Raw genomic sequence first — 20,714 nt, 5'->3', positions numbered from 1 at the left:
ACATATATGAACCAAATATGAGAGCACCCAACAACGCAAGGCAACTTTTAATAGGCATGAAACCAAATAAACAATAATACAGTTATAACAGGGGAACTTAACACCCCATTGTTACTAAGAGACAGATCAACCAAACAAAAAATGGAAAAGAAATAACAGAACTAAATCAAAGTTTTGAAAAAAAAGGAGCTAGTAAATATGTAGAGTATTCCATCCAACAACATCAGAATACACATTCTTCTCAGTTGCACATAGATCATTCTCTAAAATAGATCATATACTAGCCCATAGAACATGCTCAAGTAAAAACAAAGAAATTGAAATGATTCAATGCTTATTATCTGAATATCATGCAATAAAATTGGAAATTAGTGATAAAAGAAAAACACAAGAACTGCATAAACATGTAGAAATTAAATAACACTCTCCTTAACAACCAATGGGTCACAGAAAAATTAAAAAGAAACTAAACAATGTCTATAATGGAATTAAAATGCAAATAAAAATTACCAGAACCTATGGGACACAATGAAATCAGAGAGTTTATGAATAAAAATCAAACTGCACAGGAAATACATTCAAGAATCATCAATGAGATTTCATGTTATTAAAAAGTTTTTGCATGTGAAAGGAAATCTCCAACAGAGTGAAAAGAAAACCTACGAACTAGGAAAATATCTTGGCCAACTTTCCTTTAAGCAAATGGCTTCTATCTACAATTTATAAATAATTTTTAAAAATTGGGCAACCAAATTTAATGTACCCATTCCAAAAATGGGTATCTGACATTAATGCACAGTTTTCAGGTGGAGAAATACAAATGGCAAATAAGGATATGAAAACATATTCAACAAAAAGTCACTCAGGAAATGAAAATTAAAACATTGAAATTTCATCTCACCCCAGAAAAAGAAGGGTCAAGGTCAAGAAATCAACCAACAACAAGTGCTAGAGGTGATGTGGAGAAAAAGAAACACTTCTCCACTGTTGGTAGGAGTGTAGACTGATGCAGCCACTGGGGAAGTCAGCTGGAGGTTCCTCAGAAATCTAGAATTAGAGATTCCATTTGACTCAGCTATCCCATTTTGGGCACTTTCCCAGAAGAACTGAAAATATACCAAAGGGATATATGTGCACCCATATTTATAGCAACACAATTTGTAATAACTGAATCTTGGAAACAGCCCAAGTGCTAATCAATCAAGGAATGAATTAAAAAGATGTGGTATTTTTATACAACAGAGTACTACTCATCTATAAAGAAAGATTGCATTGAAAGTTATAAGTAAATGGACATGATTGGAGACCATACTCAAAAGTGAAATAAATCAAGGTCATGTATGTAAATACCATATTGTTCTCTTAGTGTAAAAAGCTGAAAAATTTTTTGTGTTCCAAATCCTACATTGAACACTGTGTAAGGATAAGAAACTGTTCAAAGAGGAAAAGTAATAGAAAAAGGGAAGTGAGGAAAGAAGGAAGACAAAAGGAAAAGATATATACTTTATGTGTTTATATCTATTAGTCTAAGCAATCTATTGAAGGTAACACTATGCAATATAACAACTATTGGCATATTCCTATCATCTTGTTTTGTAAACCTATATTGCTATTGTAGTTTGTTTCTTGTTATTTGTTTGTCACAATTGTTTTTGCTTTTCTTTTCTGTGGTTTTAATCTTAAATTCATAAAAGTATATGTCAAAATGTTATCCTTTGTACTGGGGACAATTGTTTAGGGACAATGGATCAGGAGGTCATATCCTACAGCACAATGAATCACAGCAATTTACTAAATTCATACAATGTAAGGAGAGCAGATGCTGAATTTTCCCAACACAGAAAGATGGTAAAAGTGAGAGGTCAAGGATATGCTAATAATTGTATCAAACTATCACACATATTGTACCCCATAACTATGTACAATTACTATGTACAATTACTACTATCAATGACATTAGAAATGCATTTTTAAGACTATGCTTTATTCAAACTCATGATATTGTTGGATATCTTGGAAATCAATCAAGTCCCATAAACCTGAGTGAAAACATATGGACTCTGTTTGTAGAATAATATTGGTATCTTGAAGGAGAATCACTACCATAGTAAAGGTATATCTTATACTGCTTAATATATTGTTAAACAATTCACAGACAGGGAAATGCACCTCAAAGTCAGTCACACTATCATTTAAAATCCACGTCCTATCCCTTGGTCTTCTTTTCACCCCATCCCTGGCTTCTTTATGCTCCACAACTTTCTCATTGCAAATTTCACCTCTGCATTTCTGAGTGTGTAGACAATGGGGTTCACCATGGGAGTTATGACTGTGTAGAACACAGCCACCAACTTGTCCTCAGTGTAGGTGGAGGAGGGACGCAGATAGAGGAAGATAGCAGGTCCAAAAAACAAGATGACCACAGTAATATGAGAGGCACAGGTGGAGAGTGCTTTGCCCCTCCCTTCTGCTGAATGGTTCCTCAAGCTGACCAGTATAACTACATAGGAGCACACCAGGATAAGAAAGGAACACAGAGCAACTAATCCACTGTTGGCAAACACAATGACGCCTTCCACAAAGGTATCAGTGCAGGCCAGCTTGAATAATGGCTGGAGGTCACAGAAGTAGTGGTCAATCATATTGGGACCACAGAAGGGCAAAGGGAGAGTGATGAGAATCTGAATTAAGGAGTGAGCAAAGCCCCCCAGCCAGGAACCAGCCACCAGCATGTGACACATTTGGCGACTCATAATGTTCATATAATGAAGAGGCCTGCAGATGGCCACATAGCGATCATAGGCCATCACCACCAGCAGGAGAATCTCAACAACACCAAACAAATGGAAGGAGAATATCTGAGCCAGGCAGCCCTTGAAGGAGATGGTTTTAATCTCGATGAGCAGATCTGTGATGAATTTGGGAACCACAGTGGAGGAGTACCCGATTTCCACCAGGGACAGGTAGCCCAGGAAGAAGTACATGGGGGAGAGCAGGGTCTCACTGAGACTGACTGTCAGGACGATGAGGCCATTGCCCACTAGCGTGGCCAGGTACATGGGAAGGAAGAGCACGAAGCATGCTCTCTGCACTTCTATGCCCTGGAAAAGCCCAGTGATGATGAATTCTGTCACATTAGATGTGCTGACCATGGCTCAGCTGAGGGGTGCTGGATGCCGATGCTTGGTTTTGAGAAGCCTATAATAAAGGAAAGATTCCAGCACCTTTCACTTCATTTACAACATTATGGAGAGTGTAAAGCACTTACCACTCAGTCATTCCTGTAGCCAGTATATACTCATTCAGCATTAAATGTCAGCCTGATAGTGCTTTATACTGATGTGATATATGTAATTTTAGTATTAAAAATGAGGGTCAGATAAACCAGTATTTTCTTTAGGTCATATTATTGTGATGAGTCCTGAGACTCACACCAGTGTTTCCAACTCTGACTTTAGATGTTAGCCCATATGTAGGTTATCTTTGCTTCAAAATGACTCTTTTTCCTGGGAAATTGATTGGCCATATCTATCTTCCTATGGTCCTTGTTGCCTTCACCTGTGAATCAGAGAGTGATAGCCTATTTTCCTTTCTGCTCCTGCATCACTGCTGCCACTTCCTCCTCAGTGCTGTCTGCTGACACCTGAATCACTGATGGCCTTAGAGTTCCATCACACTCACTGAATCCACTATGTATGCAGAACACCACTCCCTACACTGTTTTACACCAGTCCACACAACTCTTTAGGAATACCTCATTCCTCTAGCTTGTTTTTAATAACCCTCATACTTTGAACCACCTCAATAACTCCCCACTTACCCACTGTGGTGGTTTCACAGCTGCTGGTCAATTTGTAACACTCAGATGAACTGAATCAGCATGGTGCTGGTGTGGAATTTCCACCTGAGGATTGTTGCCAACAGCATAAAAAGGAGAACTGGAGAGGAAGAAGTGGTGCTATTGGTTCTCCTGGAGAAGCTTGTCTCACTGGCTTCTTAATATGAACTTGGATGTTCTCAACTTCTGAGAACCTTGGTTCTCATTTACATTGAGCTTGATTTCCTGGATCCAGTGCAGATACCTCAGCCTGCTGCCAAAGATCCTTCATTCCACTGGCATAGACTTTCTAGTTTCATTCCTTCCCAACCCAGATCTGTGAAACAGACTTGCATGAGACATTGTTGTGGGCTCTAGGTCCTCAGCTTGAATCATGCATGAAATCCAGGCCCTCAGGTGGAGTCATTGGTCCTCTAGTTTGTGGACAGTTCTCCTTTGTTCATTTGCATTTCATTCTTTGGGTGGATAATTATAAAATCATGCCATAAATTATGTGTCCTTTGTTTAATTTTTTCCTCACAAACCTTGACTGCAACACTCACTAAACTCCAATGCACCAATGCTCAATCCCCACTTCATCCTCCCCACATCACAGCTTCCATCACCAGAAATACTCTGTCCTTGTCTGTCCCACCCAGCTCCCAAGGTAGCTCCTGTTCAGTATGTTTTGTGAGGCTGACTGAACTTTAATCTTTTCACTCATGTGTATCTTCTTCACTCTGAGGACTGAAACAATACTTCAGTCATCTTCCTGATATACTAATCTCACCATGTCATTTCTTTACCTGCACACTACCAATGCTGTTCCTCTGCCCACAGTATGAATGTAATATTATTACCAAGAAATTAAAGGCTCTTCTTGCACTGGCCAACTTACACTTGCACCCTTAGTGTTAAGTACCTCATGAACACACTGTGATAATTTCCTAACCCAAAAAGCCATTGTCTCCTTCACTGTATGTCACTCTTAACCAGATAGCATAAGAACTTCTGTACTGCAAAAGGAAAATGCACTCACCTTTGCATCCCTATAGTACATCATCATCTCTCTCATAGAAATTCAGATTGTTTTGTGAACATAGTTTTTTGTCTGTGTCCTAATCCACAAATATGCTTCTCTACTTCAAAATTACATTTAATAGATTTTTAAGGTTTTATTTTTTTATTTCTGTCTGTTTGATAGTATTATCTAAAATTTCAATACTGCTGGCAACATGTCAAGCACTTTAGAAGTACTCTGTGTACATGAATTCATTCAACACTGTCGTGCCTTTTCAGATTTGAAGAAACATAAACCAAGATCAGTCAATGAAATCCCCTAAGTCTCCACAGAAGCAGACACAGGACTTTATACCCTGCAGCTGAAACATAGATAATGTGCTACTTAAGCCCTGTCCTACATCATCAGAAGCAATCAATTAAGGACATAAAACACAAGGAACAGTTCAAGTGAAATACACATTCTGTTAGAAGTCAAAATACAGTTAATTTTCCTACTTAAAGACACACCTCTTATGTGGATTCAAGCACAATCCAGTTTTCACACATCAAAGAAAATTCACACATGTTTCAAAGGACAGTTTTAATACCCAGCTGATTCTGGCTTGCAAAAATTGAGCTAGAAAATCCACAGGGCTCCCCCCTGAAAAGAGAAGTTCTTTATGAATCTTGGAGAGTTCCAAGTTTTTAAAGTTTTGTCCCCATGAGGAAGAATGTCTGAGCCCTTACCTATTTGAAAATTACTCTTTTCTTTCCTCTCATCTTTGTATTTATTTCTCTGTCTTCTACTTCCTTCCCTTTCTCTCTGCCACTTAACTTATGAGAAATATCTCTGTTTCCTCAAAGGATTCTTGCCTGGAATCTCAAGAAGAAAAGATAAATGATAAATACATATGAATGCATATATACTTTACCCAATGTACTGTTTTTGTGCCAGAGCATAGCCATAGCCTGCAGACAACGTCTAGGTAAAAATAAAAAAGGACAGTTGAATTTCTTTATGTGAGCAACCTCACAGTGAAGGAATAGAATCTGTACCCATTCACACACTGCCGCTTAATAATTCATAAATGATAAAACACAAGATCACCGAATTGTACACAGCTCAAAACCATTACAATTTATGTTAGTCATACTCTGCACTGAAAATTCTTCATTTTATTAACCTCCCCACAGAGAGTAACCAAACCCTACCATGCAATTTTGCAAATGAATTCCTGAAGCTCTGAGAGTTAATTTGGCTTGCCCAATATCCTATTCTGCTTAGAAACTATGCACTGGGCATAGGTCACATCACCTACCTTTAGGTCACCAGAGCTCCATGGGGTAGTTGTGCTTTGGAACATGGAATTGGACCAGAAAGATTTCAAATGTTCTCAAGGTATCTCTAGCTCAGTAATAAGTGAGCTGCTCTGCTAGAAGAGACCACTGTACAAGGACTTGGTTTGTTTTGCAAAACTTGAGCTGGGAAGGATCAATCCAATTAGGGTGGCTGGATTCCCTGAGGAGCCTGGTTCTTGTTCACGGAAGTAGTCTTGGCATATGATCACTCACTAATTCTGACTTGGAGAAGTTGATCCAGGAAAAACCACTGGGCTCCTCCCTGAAAAGCCTGGTCTCTAACCACATTAGATTTCCTTGTGAAAATCACCATGGGATGACTTCTTACTGAGGCCCCAGTGAACAATGTCGAGGTTACACTCAGCTGAGTCAACAAGATGGTGCTGATGTTTGGAAAAATGTTCTTTGAATCCCTTTCTGCATGCAGGAAGTGATAAAGACAGTGGAAGGTTAACTGGGTTCCCCAAACCAGTTATGCAGTCACGTGGCTATTAAGTAGGTCAGAAGGCAGCACTCCTCACCATTAGGCTGCCTTTGAAGGTTCAGGGTGGTGTTATTTCTGCAATTCAAGGACAGGGCTGGGCCCCAGCAACAAACCAGTGGTTCCTGGTAACTTCCAGATAACAAGGTAGATGATATCTAACACAAACTGCAAAGAAAGTAAAAACTCAGGTGAATTGTAGCAGCATTATTACTTGAGTTTAAAATTTTTAAGAAATAAAAACCACAGGGACAGCAATCTCAGAGATAACAAGATCCTGTTTTCTTGTAGAAATGTGAGCAACTCTGCAAATTCCAAGCACTGCAATTTAATGCTGAGCTTGTTGAAGACTCTGCCATAAATTAAACCACAGTTTTCAGCAAGGGACCATTTCCCCATGGGCAATCTTTTCTCTACAGTAAAACTTTTCCAAAGAAACTGATTGAAAATGTTTCAGAGTATTGCACTTATGCAAATGTTAGTCCCATATTTTTTGTATACCGTAAGGGGAAGAAAATGTAGAAATTTAAAGCTTAGAAAAGTACTCTCCCCCAGAATTCTTTACTAAAAATGAAAGGAAGAAAAACAAAGAAAAGAAGCCTCCAGGAGTGCAACTCTGGCTCAGTGGCCCACTAGCGATCTGATTACAGGAAGGTGGCACTCCTACCCACACTTCACTGGCCCTTTTTTCTCTTCTGCATAAATGGCAGAGTTCATCCAGATTGCCTTATCTACCCCATCTAGGTCTAACATTCAAGCACTGATGTACAATATTCATGGATAAGATCACCTCCTTTCCTTGTGCCTCTGTCTCTCTTCCTCTCTCTCTCCCTTTCTCTCTCTCTCTCTCTCTCTCTCTCTCTCTCTCTCTCTCTTGTTGTCACCCTCACTCTCTCTCTCTTGCTCTTGCTCTCACTCTCTCTCAATGAAGATAGTGTTCATGATCTGGTAATATTTGAGACTTTCCTCTGCAACAAATATCATTTTCCCAAAAGATCATTCACTGAACAAATAGCACTGAGTCATATCAAGTGCTATGCATGATCTTCGGTGTTTCAAATTAGCCAAAGAAAAATACAGGGCCTGGACTCATGGCCATCATAGCATCCATACCTCCTTAAGGACTTGATGAAAATAATAATATTGTGGTGAATTTTCAGCCAGTGGTTGGCTTATAATAATAGCTAAAACGAATCACTGTGGTGCTGATTGTGGATGGCCCACCTGAGGATTGTTGCCAACATAAAAAGGAGTTCATCAGAGGAAGAGGTGCAATTTTGGCTGTTCTCTTTGTTGTTGGTGCTCTTGTTGCCACTGGTGCTCTTGGAGGAGCTTGTCATCCTGGTTTCCTGATATGAACTTGGCTGTACTCATTGTTGAAGGAGCTTGAGACCTCATTGTTGCTGAGGATAGCTGTGGTACTTTTCAGGGGAGCCCTGGTCCTTATTTTGAGTGCTGCTTCTTGGCTCCAGTGCACAGCCATTGACCTACTGACTCAGATCTTTCATCCCACTGGCACAGACTTCCTAGCTTCCATGGATGACCTTTGGGACTTCCCACCACAGATCCATGAAACAGACTTGCATGAGAAGTCGTTATGGGCTGTAAGTCTTCAGCTGGACTCATGCTGCATGTTGCTATTGGATCTGGTCCTTCAGCTGAATTCTTTGTGGCCTTTATTGTGTGGGCAGATTTCCTGTACTTTTTATATTGACTCTTTGAGTGACTGTTATAAAATAATTTTATAAATTATCTGTCCTGTGTGAAATTTTTCACTGAAAACCCTTACTACACCAGATACAGACAAACAAAATTTGATGTGATGCCTGGATAAGTATAAGTCTGAAGAAAAATGAACTCATTACTAAGACCCCATTTTATATAGAGTACTCAGGAAAGGCCATTGATTGCCAGATTACTGGCTGTTCAGGGAATAAGAATGCAGGGAATGAGAAAGATGGGAGAAAAGCCAGGAGACTATCACAGTTCTGCAGTCAGTGGATGATTGTGATGTCAGGCAGGATAGCAGAGGTGGTTAGGAAGTTGTAAGAGTCCAGTTCAGTAGCAAACATGCATACTGGACTACTTAAATTCAAATATAATTAATATCCAACAAAATACATTATTTTCAGTGACAGATTTCCAACACTTAGTAGCTACATGAAATGGCCTCACTATGTATCAACACAGATAAAGAAAGAAGAGTCCCATCTTTAGTCATAATTTTATTGCAGCATTGACCTAGACTGTGGGAAACCACATAGATGGCCCTCCTAGTCTCTCCTTATAAATAAAAGCAGTTATCTACATTTTGGATAAAATTGGCCCTATCTCCAGGTATTAATATGCACACAACTGGCTAGGCTATTTCTTTGTCCCTTCAATTGGCTTTAAACAGTATAAATTGGACTGGCTGAGAAGCTGATGTATAAACTCCAAAGCAAGGCAACAGGTCAGTGTTAGCCCATCCACTGAACTCCCCAAATACCTGCATGAGCCTGGTGGGATGGAGACTACACTCCATGCTGTCAGTGGGAAATGAGCCTCAAAAAGAGGCCATGACTTCCCGGGGCAAAAAGGATTGTACAGCAGAACTGAAGCACCGACCCCAAATTGTGAGAAACTACCTGAGTTGTGTAATGCAGATTACTCTCTTGGCATTTCTTGCCCTCTACATATCATAAAGGTGATCTCAGACCTTCTACCCACCCACCTCATGGTAGTCATGACAATCACATATTTCCTGCCACTCTCACTGTTACTCATTCTGGAACCACTCTGTTCATCGAAAATTAATAATTTCATCATGTTGCAACTTATTGGATTTTATTACAAGTGATAGTACAAAATAGTACAAACAAAATTTTTTATAGGCAAAGAGATAATATAGAAAACATAGTTTATTTTCTGCTGGTTCTAAATACCTTGTAATACTTTCATCCTCTTGAATGGTTTCACACTGTCTTGATATGTTTGATGCTATAATATATGAAGTTATACTCAAATATTTCAAGGAAAGAGACACTATGGTCACTACTATTAAGTAGGGTTGTCTTGTGGTGAAACACTATGTTGCTTAAATTGTTATGTTCTGACCTGTATTGTTATGTTGTTATGTCCTCTTTTATCTCAATCTCTCCCCTTTTTAAAATTTATTTATTATTTTTTAATTAAGGGAAAAATTTTTAAAAATTAACAGGATATATTATAGTAACTTTTTTATTTCATATTAACTCAATTTGAAGCACTATATGGCTCCCACCATCTTGTTTTGACTGATTTTACTCTCTTCTGTTTTGTTTGGTAGTGTCAATTTTGAGGGTATAGGCAACTACTTTGAAGGCAATCAGATTCACTATGATTGTAATTCTGGTTTGACTACTATCTTCTTTTGAAGTTCAGTAATGTCTCAAATGTTTTGGTTTTATTGGTTTTGTTCTGTACTGTTTTGTTCAATTTTATTATACCTGATGATATAGGCAATTCTTTTTAAGGTAATAAGAGGCATTATGGTAATCATTATTAAATACCTTGTATTCTGTTTTTACATCATGTACTATGTCCATCCTTTGTTTTGACCGACTGCTTTGTTTTGTCATATTTGGCTTTATTCTCTTCCAAAAAATGTAATAAGAACTGTGAGAGTAATAAAACCCAAAATGTGTAAATGTTATTGTTAAAAGGAGAGGAAAAGAAAGTGCTTTAAAGGACACAACTGCAAGTGTGTTTAGATGTGTAAGATAGATGACCATATTACTAACTTTTTTTTGGATTCTTGAACACAGCTGTTTGCAGTCTCATGGTTTGAATGTCCACTTTGTATCCTTAAATTTGTAACTTGATCAATTATTTATAAGATGACTATATGAAATATATTAACTAGTGATTTCTTACTGTTAATTTTTTTGAAATTCTGTATTACTTGTACCCTTTTACTGTTTTGTTTGTGCTTTTTTTCTCTTTAAATAAAAAAAGAACTGTGTTGGGCTCTAGATCATAGCCTTTGTTAGGGTAAGCCACCATCTTGACTGAATTTAGGATTGCTTGGCTCCCTACAACTGTATAAGTCTAGTGTCTTTCTTCTCAACTTGGGTTGCACTGGGTGTGGTAGATTGGAATTGATTCACTAGAATTCTAGTATTTTTTCCTTGGGAGTACAATTATAAATCTTCTTGGGTCTTGATGAGGATGGGAATGGTTTCTCTGTACTGGACCACATGTGCTTCACATTATAGAACATTTACCTTGGAGGTGAATTCTGTGGAAGGACCTTCTCTGTCTTATGTGCCATTGTGACCTAGCACTGATATCTAGCCCCGGTACATAGAACATGTTCCATTATTCAGGCTGAAGAAATTATCAAGTTAATCTAAAAACTTGTATTGGGTAATAAAGTAAATTTTGCTACATTAGAAAATGTGACAGCAACAGGGCATTACAAATCGTGTTTGTGAAAGTATTTTCATCACATAGAAAATTGAATAAAATGCTCAAAACTATTTGCCAGTTCTTAGACTGATTCTCCTTTATCTTCTTTGGGAAAAGAGCAGAGAACTAGGTATAAAATAAGTGACAAATACAATAACTATACAGACAATGTCAGTGGAATATTATCATGTAAATGAAAAATGACCATGGAAAGGACTTATACATTTACCCTAGGAAAATGAATATCACACAATGCCTTATATTCCAGGGTATTTAATTAATTTTTTCATTTATTAAATTTATTGGTACAATTTAGATATGTAGACTGACCAAATATTTATTTTTTTTACTTGCCAGATTTAAATAGTGAAATTTTATTTTAAAAACAAAAATAAAAATAAAAAAGAGACCAGAGTAGGATGTCAAGAAAGTTAGTGGGAGAGCTTCAAAAAGAACATGCATGGTCTGACACTAGCTCGCATGATGACAGAGTTTCTGGTGGGCTGATGGTACATAAGGAAAAACTTTCAGACTTCACACCTGACTTCACTCATTAAAGATAGCTAAGAAACACTAAAAGAGTTACTGGATTGTCTTGGTCACTTCTCAACACCTACCCTTCTGGAGCTTCCTATTTCATACACACCCAGTGTGTATGGTAACACTAAGAAAGCAGGAAATGGGCACCTGACTTACACAGTCAGTGTTGAAGGTCCTGCAAGCAGCAACTGAGAGCCGCTGGGACTGGTGGTTCCTCTCATTCCAGCTGTGAAGCCAACCATCATTCCACCCTCATAGCCTGCAGACAACTTCATGGGACCTGTAAACTCCAGCCAGTGGCACACATGGGGCCACACTAGACACAGGCACTACCAGTGACTCCCACTGTTTCTGCAGACAATCTCACAGGACCCAGGAACTCCAGACAGAGGTGTTCATGGGACTGCGCTAGACCCAGGTCCCTCCTGCATCTCAAACCATCTCTGAAGATGACCTTGTGGGACTTGGGAACTCCAGCCTGAGGTGCACATGGGACCTTACCAGAAGCAGGCCCCTCCTGTGTCCTGCAGTCCTGGCCATCCACATCAGGATCTAAGAACTCCAACTCACTGCCATCAAGGATGCACCCACTTTCTGGACCTAGCATTGCTGTTGACACTTTGGCTCCCATACGCTCCCCCAAAACCTTGTACTGCAGTGGATTAATCATGCAGTATCAAGTGGAGACTCAGTAAGAACTCAACAGTCTTATATCAGTGGGGTGAGTTTGCCTTTAAAGTAGGAATATAGTTTGCTACCTTCAGTGGGTAAACAGGAGCAATAGAGAAGCCCCCTCCAGAAGTAGGCCATAGGAGAGATTGACAAGTGGGTGAGTGAGTCCTTCCTGGACAGAGACAATATCAGTTAAGTTGAGGAGGGTGCCAACAAGGCTTCCCCCAACCTGGAGAAACTTAAGGGAGTCTGTGAGATACCTAGAGACACAATAGTGTCTGAACCTAGATAAATACTATAAACAGAGAGATCTGGTGACTCTGAATAACCTGAAGACATAATAACAGCAGGAACTAGGGGTTGATTTACATCAGTAGTCCTAGGCTTGTCAGCCTAGGAAGAACATAGGACTCAACAAATAGGCCCTGCAGGGGGAATTCAGGTGACTGGCCCACTTCATCATTGTTGGACCCAGCAATTGAGCAAAAATCAACATTACAGTAGGACCCCAAGATACACACAACTAACAGTTGACATTAGTGGGATTGAAGGAATAAAATTAACCTGAAAGGGGAAAATGGCAAAACTAAAAAGCAAATGCAACCTCAAACATCTAGTCCAACAGGAGCAAGAGATATTGCAATAGAGGACTTCAAAAGTAAAACACCAGAAATCTCTGAAAAGATAGCAAGTAAATCAAAAACAAAACAAACAAAAAAAAAAACAAAAACTCAACTCTATGAAGCGATAGAGTAAAACAAATTAAAAGTAATCTCTCATGTAAAAACAGAAATAAGAACCGTAGTAAAGGAGTTGCTCAGTGCAACTGGAAAAGAAATAGAATAAAAGTGCAGGAGCACAGGAAAACTTGATTGTAAACTTGAATGAACAAGCAAAATTAATGACTCAAACTAAAGGAGACATCCAAAAAACAACAAATTCTATTGAAAGCTGACAAAACCATTTAAATAAAGCTGAGGATAGAATTTTGAACCTTCAAGACAGGATTACAATTAGTGACCATGAAAGGATAGAACTTTGAAAAATAACAAAGTAGCATGAAATGACAATCCAGCAGCAACATTATATGACTCATAGGCATCAGTAAAGATGCAGGAGTCAATGCAAATTACATAAATAAACTATTCACAGAAGTAATAGCAGAAAATTTACCAAATATGGGGAAAAATCTGATATGCAGATAAATGAGGCATATAGAACATCAAATAATCAAAACCTACATAAATCTACACCCAGACATATAATAATTAAATAATAAAATAAAATAATAATTAAAATAATGAAATAATTAAAATAAGACACAAAATAATTAAAATCCCAGACCTACAGCATAAAAACATAATACTAAAAGCTGTTAAAGAAAAGACACCACTCACATATCAAAGAAAGCCCATTAGAATCACAGCAAACATTTCAGCAAAAACCCTCAAGACAAGATGAGCTTAGAGTGGGGTATTTTAAGCCCTAAAAGAAAATACTTTCAATTCAGACTGATGTACCCAGCAAAACTTTCTTTCAAATTTATTGGAGAAACAAGATACTTCCATGACAAAGAACAACTGAAGAAATTCATGTCCATGAAACCAACCTGAGAAGAAATGTTTAAAGATATACAAGATATACTAGATAGGGATAAAAATTACCCAAATCCTCAGAACCACAACAGAAAGAAACCACCCAACAGAACAAGCAATTAATCCAAGGGGAAAAGCAGAAAGCAAACAACTGGAACATAACATGGAAAAGTCGAACCAGTGCATGTTAGTTATATCCATAAATGTAAATGGCCTCAATTCACCTAACAAAAGAAATAGGTTGACATAATGGATCAAGAAACATGAGCCCACAATATGCTGTATAAAAGAATCATATCTGACCCAAAATGAAACTCATAGATTAAAAGTCAAAGGATGAAAAAGAATATGCCATGAAACAGGAACCCAGAAAAAATCAGGGGTAAATTTCTATTCAAAGATAATGTGAACTTCAAACCTAAAATGATTAAAAGAGATAAACAAGGTCACTACATAATCGTTAGTGGAAAAATTCAAGAGGAAGAACTGACAATTATATATGTATATCTATATACATATAGAAGGAGGAGGAGGGCCCAATTATATAAGACAAATATTAATGGACATAGAAAACCAAATACATAAGATCACAGTTTTATCAGGGGACCTTAATAACCCATTGTCACTAAGAGATAGATCAACTAGACAAAAAGTCATCAAAGAAATAATAGAACTGAAACATATCTGTGAGCTATTGGACTTAGTAGATGTTTACAAAGTATTCCATCCAACCGCATCAGAATACACATTCTTCTCTGCTGCACATAGGACAGTCTCTGAAATAGACATTACATTAACCCATAAAGCATTCTTAAGTAAATGCAAAGGTATAAAAAATATCCCATGCATATTACTGGACCATAGTGCACTGAAATTAGAACTTAATGGTCAAAGACATTGCCAAATTGGTATAAATACATAGAAATTAAATATCAACGTTCTGAACAACCAGTGGGCTACAGGTGAAATTAATGAAGAAATAAAGCAATACCTAAAATTCAATGAAAATGCACAAACAACATACTGCAAGGAGGGAAATATAAAGTACCAAATTGTCATACCAAGAAAAGATAGTGAACACAAAGAAACAACCCAATGTTTCATCTCATGCTTCTAGAAAAAGAAGAGCAAGTTAAATACAAACCTTGTAAAGGTGAGGAAATTGTAAAGATTAGAGCACAAATCAATGAAATTGCAACAAAAATTACAAAGAATTAATGAATCAAACAGGTGGTTTTTTGAGAGACTAAACAAAATTAGCAAACTTCTAGCTAACCTTATAAAGGAAAAGAAAGAAAAACCCAACTTCATGCAATAAAGACTGAAAGGAGGGAAATTACTACAGAACCCATGGAAATTCAAAAGATCATGAATACCTACTTTGAAAATCTCTACTCACATAGAGTGGAAAAGATATAGGAAATGGACAGATTTCTAGAAATATATGGGCTACTAAAGCTTAACCAAGAAGATATAGCAATTTTGAAAAACCCAATATCAAGTCATCAAAAGTGAAAATGAAATCAAAAGCTTACCAACAAAGAGAAGCCCGGTCCTGATAGATTTATGGCTGACTTCTCCAAGAAATTTAGATAAGATTTTATGCCAATACTCCTTAAACTCTTCAATGAAATTTACAAGGAATCAATCCTCCCTAAATCATTCCTGGAGGCAAGTATTACTCTGATACCAAAACCAGAGAAAGACCCAACCAAAAGGGAGAGCTATAGGCCAATCTATCTAATGAATATTTATGCAAATATTCTCAATAACGCACTGGCAAATAGAATGCAGCAAATCAAGATTATAAATCACGTCCAAGTGGGATTCATTCCAGGAGTGCAAGGATGGTTTAACATATACAAATCAATAAACATAATACAACATATCAACAGAGCCAAAAGAATCATGTGATCATCTCAATAGATGCCGAAAAGGCTTTTGTTAAAGTCCAACACATGTTCAATGATAAAAACCCTTCAGAAAGTCTTAATACATTATGTCTATCTAATAAATGCCATCTATGACAAACCAGCAACCAATATTGTACTAAATAGACAAACACTGAAAGCATTCACTTTAAAACCAGGAGCAAGACAAGGAAGTCCATTATCACCACACTTATTCAATATAATTCTTGAAATACTAGCCAGGGCAATCAGTGAGAGAAATAAAAGGAATAAAGATAGGAAAGGAAGAACTTAAACTATCACTATTTGAAGATGTCTTCTATGTAGAAGACCCAAAAAACTCCATTAAAAGACTATTACAGGTAATAAACAAATTCAGCAGTATAGCTGAATACAATGTCAATGCTCAAAATTCAATAGCATTCCTTCACACAAACAAAAAACTCACTGATACAGAAATTATGGAAATATCACATTTTACAATGGCATCTAAAAGATGAAATATTTAGGAGTCAACATAACCAAGAATGTAAAAGACCTATATGCTGAAAATTATGCTACACTAAAAGAGGAGATTTAAGAGGATATTAGAAAGTGGAAAGATAGTCCTTCCTCCTTGCTAGGAAGAGCTAATTTGTGAAAATGGCCATATTCCCAAAACTCTTATGCATATTTAATGCAATCCCAATCAAAATATCAATCACATACCTCACAGATTTAGAGAAAACACTCCTAAAATTCATTTGGAAACAGAAGAAACTGAGAATAGCAATGGAAATTCTGGGCAACAAAGGCAAGACAGGAGGCAGTTGAACCCCTGACTTGAAATTATACTACAAAGCCACAAAGATAAAATCAGCTTGGCACTGGCAAAGAACTAGATCTGAGGATCAATGGAATAGATTTGAAGATGCAAACACAACTACAAAGACACTCAGCCACCTGACATTTGACAAAGATGCTAAACATGTTCACTGGAAGAATGATAGCATCTTTAATATATACTGTTGAAAAAATTGGTTTTCCACATGCTGAAGACTGAAACTAGCCCCATGTATGTCATCATGCAAACAACTAAAGTTTAAATGGATCAAAGATCTAAATATTAAAACAGAAACACTAAATACCCTGGAAGACAAGGTATGTAGAAGACTTGGAGACATAGAGCAAGACAGAGAATTCATAAACAAAATGCAAACTGCACAGGAAACACTTCAAAGAACCAACAGCTGGTATCTAATATTATTGAAGTTTTTACACTTCAAAATATATCACCAACAGAGTGAAAAGGAAACCCACAGAATGGGAAAGAATTATTGCCAGCAACACCCCAGACAAAAGACATATATCCAGAACATATAAAGAGTTGAAAAACCTCAAGGCACCAAAGTCAAACACACTCTCCAAAAATGGGTATCTGAGATGAACACACAGCTCTCAGATGAAGATATAAAAATGGCAAATAAATACATGAAAAAATGTTCACCATCACTGGTCATTCGAGAAATGCAAATTAAAACAGCTTTGAGATTTCATCTCACACTGGAAAGAATAGCTTCCACCAAGAAAACAACTGATAACAAATGTTGGTGAGGTTGTGGGGAAGAAGAAACACTTATCCATTGTTTGTGGGAGTGTAGAATGGTGCAGCCACTATGGAAATCAGTATAGTGATTCCTCAGAAGACTAGGATTGGAAGTTCCATTGAACCAAGCTATTTCTCTCCTGGGTATCATCCCAGAAAACTGAAAAAGTTCATGCCACAGTGATGTATGTGTAGATATGTTCACAGAAGCACAATTTGTAATTGATAAATCTTGAAAACAACCAAAACTCCCATCACCTGCAGAGTGGATGAAAAAGATGTGGGTTTTTTTGTACAATGGAATATTATTAAGCTATAAAAGTATGATCTTGAGGCCTTCATAGGTAAATGGAGGCAACTTGAGACTATGCTTATAAGTGAATTAAACATATTTATAAATATCACATTGTGTCACTAGTGTAAAAAGTAATAAGAACTGTAGGAGTAATAAAACCAAAAATGTGTAATTGCTTTTGTAAAAAAGAGGAAAAGAAAGTGCTGTAAAGCATATAACAGCATGTATTTTAAGGGTGTAAGATAGATGGCCATATTACTAAGGTTTGTTGGATCATTGAGCAGAACTGTTTGCAGTCTCATTGTTTGTCCACTTTGTATGCTTTAATTTTGTAACTTGAACAATGATTTCTAAGATGACAGTATGTAATTTATCAATGAATGATTTCTTAGTTTATTTTTATGAAATTGTGTATTATTACTACCTTTTTTGTTTTGCTTTTTTCTCTTTAAATAAAATTAAAAATAAATTAATCATATTAAATGGTCAAAAAGTTAAAGCTCTCACTCTAAAATCAGGAGCAAGACAAGGATGTCCACTATCACCACACCTATTAAACATTTTTCAGGAAAGATTAGCCAGAGCAATCAGAGAAGAGATTGAAATAAAAGAAATAAGGATAGGAAAAGAAGGTAAAGTATCATTAGTTGCAGAGGACAAGGTATTCTACACAGAAGACCCCTAAATTCCATTGAAAGACTCCTAGACATAATAATCAAATTGAGAAATTTATCTGGATATAAGATTAACATTCAAAAATCAATAGCATTCCTGGGCACAAACAACATAATGAAAGAGAAATAAGAGAAACCACATCCTTCGCAATAGCACCCAAAAGAATGAAATACTTAGATATCAATCTAACAAAGGAAGAAAAAGATCTATTCAATGAAAATTACAATAGTCTGAATAAAGAAACCAAAAAGGATCTCTGAACATGGAAAGACATTCACTTTTCATGGATAAGAAGAAAAAACATTGTGAAAATGGCCATTCTCCCAAATCGTTATCCTGATTTAATGCAATGCCAATTAAAACATAATTAGCGTACCTTACAGATCTAGAGAAATTATTCCTAAAATTAATCTGAAGTCAGGAGAGACCTAGAATAGCAAAGCCAACTCTAGGAAAGAAAGGCAAGGCAGGAGGCATCACAATTCCTGACTTGAAGTTATACTACACAGCTAAAATTATCATGATACTGGAATAAAAGCAGACACTCAGTGGAATACATCAGAAGACACAGCCACAAACTACAACACACTTAGTCACTTTATCTTTTACAAAGGGGCCAAAAACATTCAGTGGAAGAAAGATAGCCTCTTTAATAAACGGTGCAGGAAAAATTGGTTTTCCACATGCTGAAGACAAAAACTAGATGTATACCTATCACCATACACTAAACTAAAGTCAAAATGAATCAAAAATCTAAACATTAAAACAGAAACATTAAATCTTCTGGAAGACAAAATAGATAGAAACCTTGGAGACATAAGGGTAGTCAGAGAATTCATGAACAAAAATCAACCTGCATGGGAAATAATTCCCAGAATCAACCACTGGTATCTCATATTATTAAAAACATTTTTCATGTCAAAAGAAATCTCCAACAAAGTAAAAAGAAAGTGTATGAACTGGGAAAATATTCTTAGTCAACAGTCCTTCAAACAAAGAACCTGTATCTAGAACATATAAATTTTTTAACAATCACACCCAATCTTAAAAAAGTGAGTATCTGAGATGAATACACACTTCTCAGCTAAAGAAATACAAGTGTCAAAAAATACATTAAAAAATATGCAGCATCATTGTTTATTTGGGAAATGAAAATTTAAACAACACTGATATTTCATCTCACTCCATAAAGAAAAGCTAGAATAAAGAAAATCACCAATAACTAATGCTGGACAGAATATAGGGGAAAAGGAACTCTTCCACACTGTTTGTGTGAGTGTAAGCTGGTGCAATCACTGGGGAACTCAGTTTGGAAGTTCCTGAAAAAGCTAGGATCTGTGGTCCCATTTGATCCAGCTATTCAAATTCAGGGCATATTTTCAGAAGAATTGAAATCATCATACCACAGTGATATATGTGCACCCATGCTTACAGAAGTGCAATTTGCAACAGGTAAATGTTCGAAACAACCCAAGTGCCAATCAAGTGAGGAATGGATAAAAATTATGTGGCATTTTTATACAACGAAATACTACTCAGCTATAAGTAAGGATCATGTTGAGACTTTTATAGGGAAATGGATGTGACTTGAGACAATACTCATAAGAGAAATAAGTCAAATTCACATGTATTAATACCATATTGTCTTCCTAGTGTAAGACAGTGAATGAGTAAATAAAACAAAGAATTTTCAATAAATTTTGTGAAAGGGTAAGAAACTGCTCAATGAGGAAATAATAACTCAAGAGAAGAGGAAGAGAAAGGAAAGGGATATAAATTTATGTATATACACAAGATTACTTAGATGATTGTACTACTAATTTTAGTTTTTGGAAAAACAGAGTTGACATAGTATTAGATCAATTTTGTAAGACTACCTGGTAAATGAAGTAGCACTTTTGAAGGTAACTATGAAAAGCCACAAAATTTGTTATGTCCTACCATCTTCTTTTGACAGCTTACATTGTTGGACTAGTCTCAACAGGTTTTTCAGGCCTAACTGGACCACCCCAGCAACCTTCTCTCAATTTATAGAGTGGAGTTCGCTTGAAGTAAGTTCCAGGACATCAGAATGGGGAGAGTTTAAGATCATTGCTCCCAGCAGTTAAGTGCTCTCCCAGCTTCCATGCACACTGGCCTAGGCTCAGCAAGTCTCATGGGCCTAAGTAGACCATCCCCAGTAACCTCTCAGGGTGAGTTACAGTGTATTTCAGGGTGACTTACAGTGTGTTGGCACTAGCCCAGAGAGAGATTTGGACCATCATCCACAGTAGTTAGAAGCCCACCCAGCTTCCTGGAACAAGGGAGGTGGTAGAGCAGGTCCTGCAGGCTATCCTGGGTCATGCTCAGCAATGT

The 20,714-nt window shown here is 37.0% G+C and overlaps 1 protein-coding gene across 1 annotated transcript; it reads right to left on the bottom strand.

Annotated features, from left to right (window-relative positions):
* Positions 1-2,225: 2,225 nt before the first annotated feature.
* Positions 2,226-3,152, bottom strand: LOC100731980 (olfactory receptor 4B1-like). Its single transcript, XM_003463327.1, has one exon. It carries the CDS (start codon positions 3,150-3,152, stop codon positions 2,226-2,228), a length of 927 nt encoding a protein of 308 aa, XP_003463375.1.
* Positions 3,153-20,714: the final 17,562 nt, after the last annotated feature.

Source organism: Cavia porcellus, unplaced genomic scaffold, assembly GCF_034190915.1.
Source record: "Cavia porcellus strain 051 isolate PalLab524CR breed Dunkin Hartley unplaced genomic scaffold, mCavPor4.1 scaffold_20, whole genome shotgun sequence".
Taxonomy (NCBI): domain Eukaryota; kingdom Metazoa; phylum Chordata; class Mammalia; order Rodentia; family Caviidae; genus Cavia; species Cavia porcellus.
The sequence above is the reverse complement of the archived record's forward strand: the minus strand, read 5'-3'. Positions and strand labels throughout refer to the sequence as shown.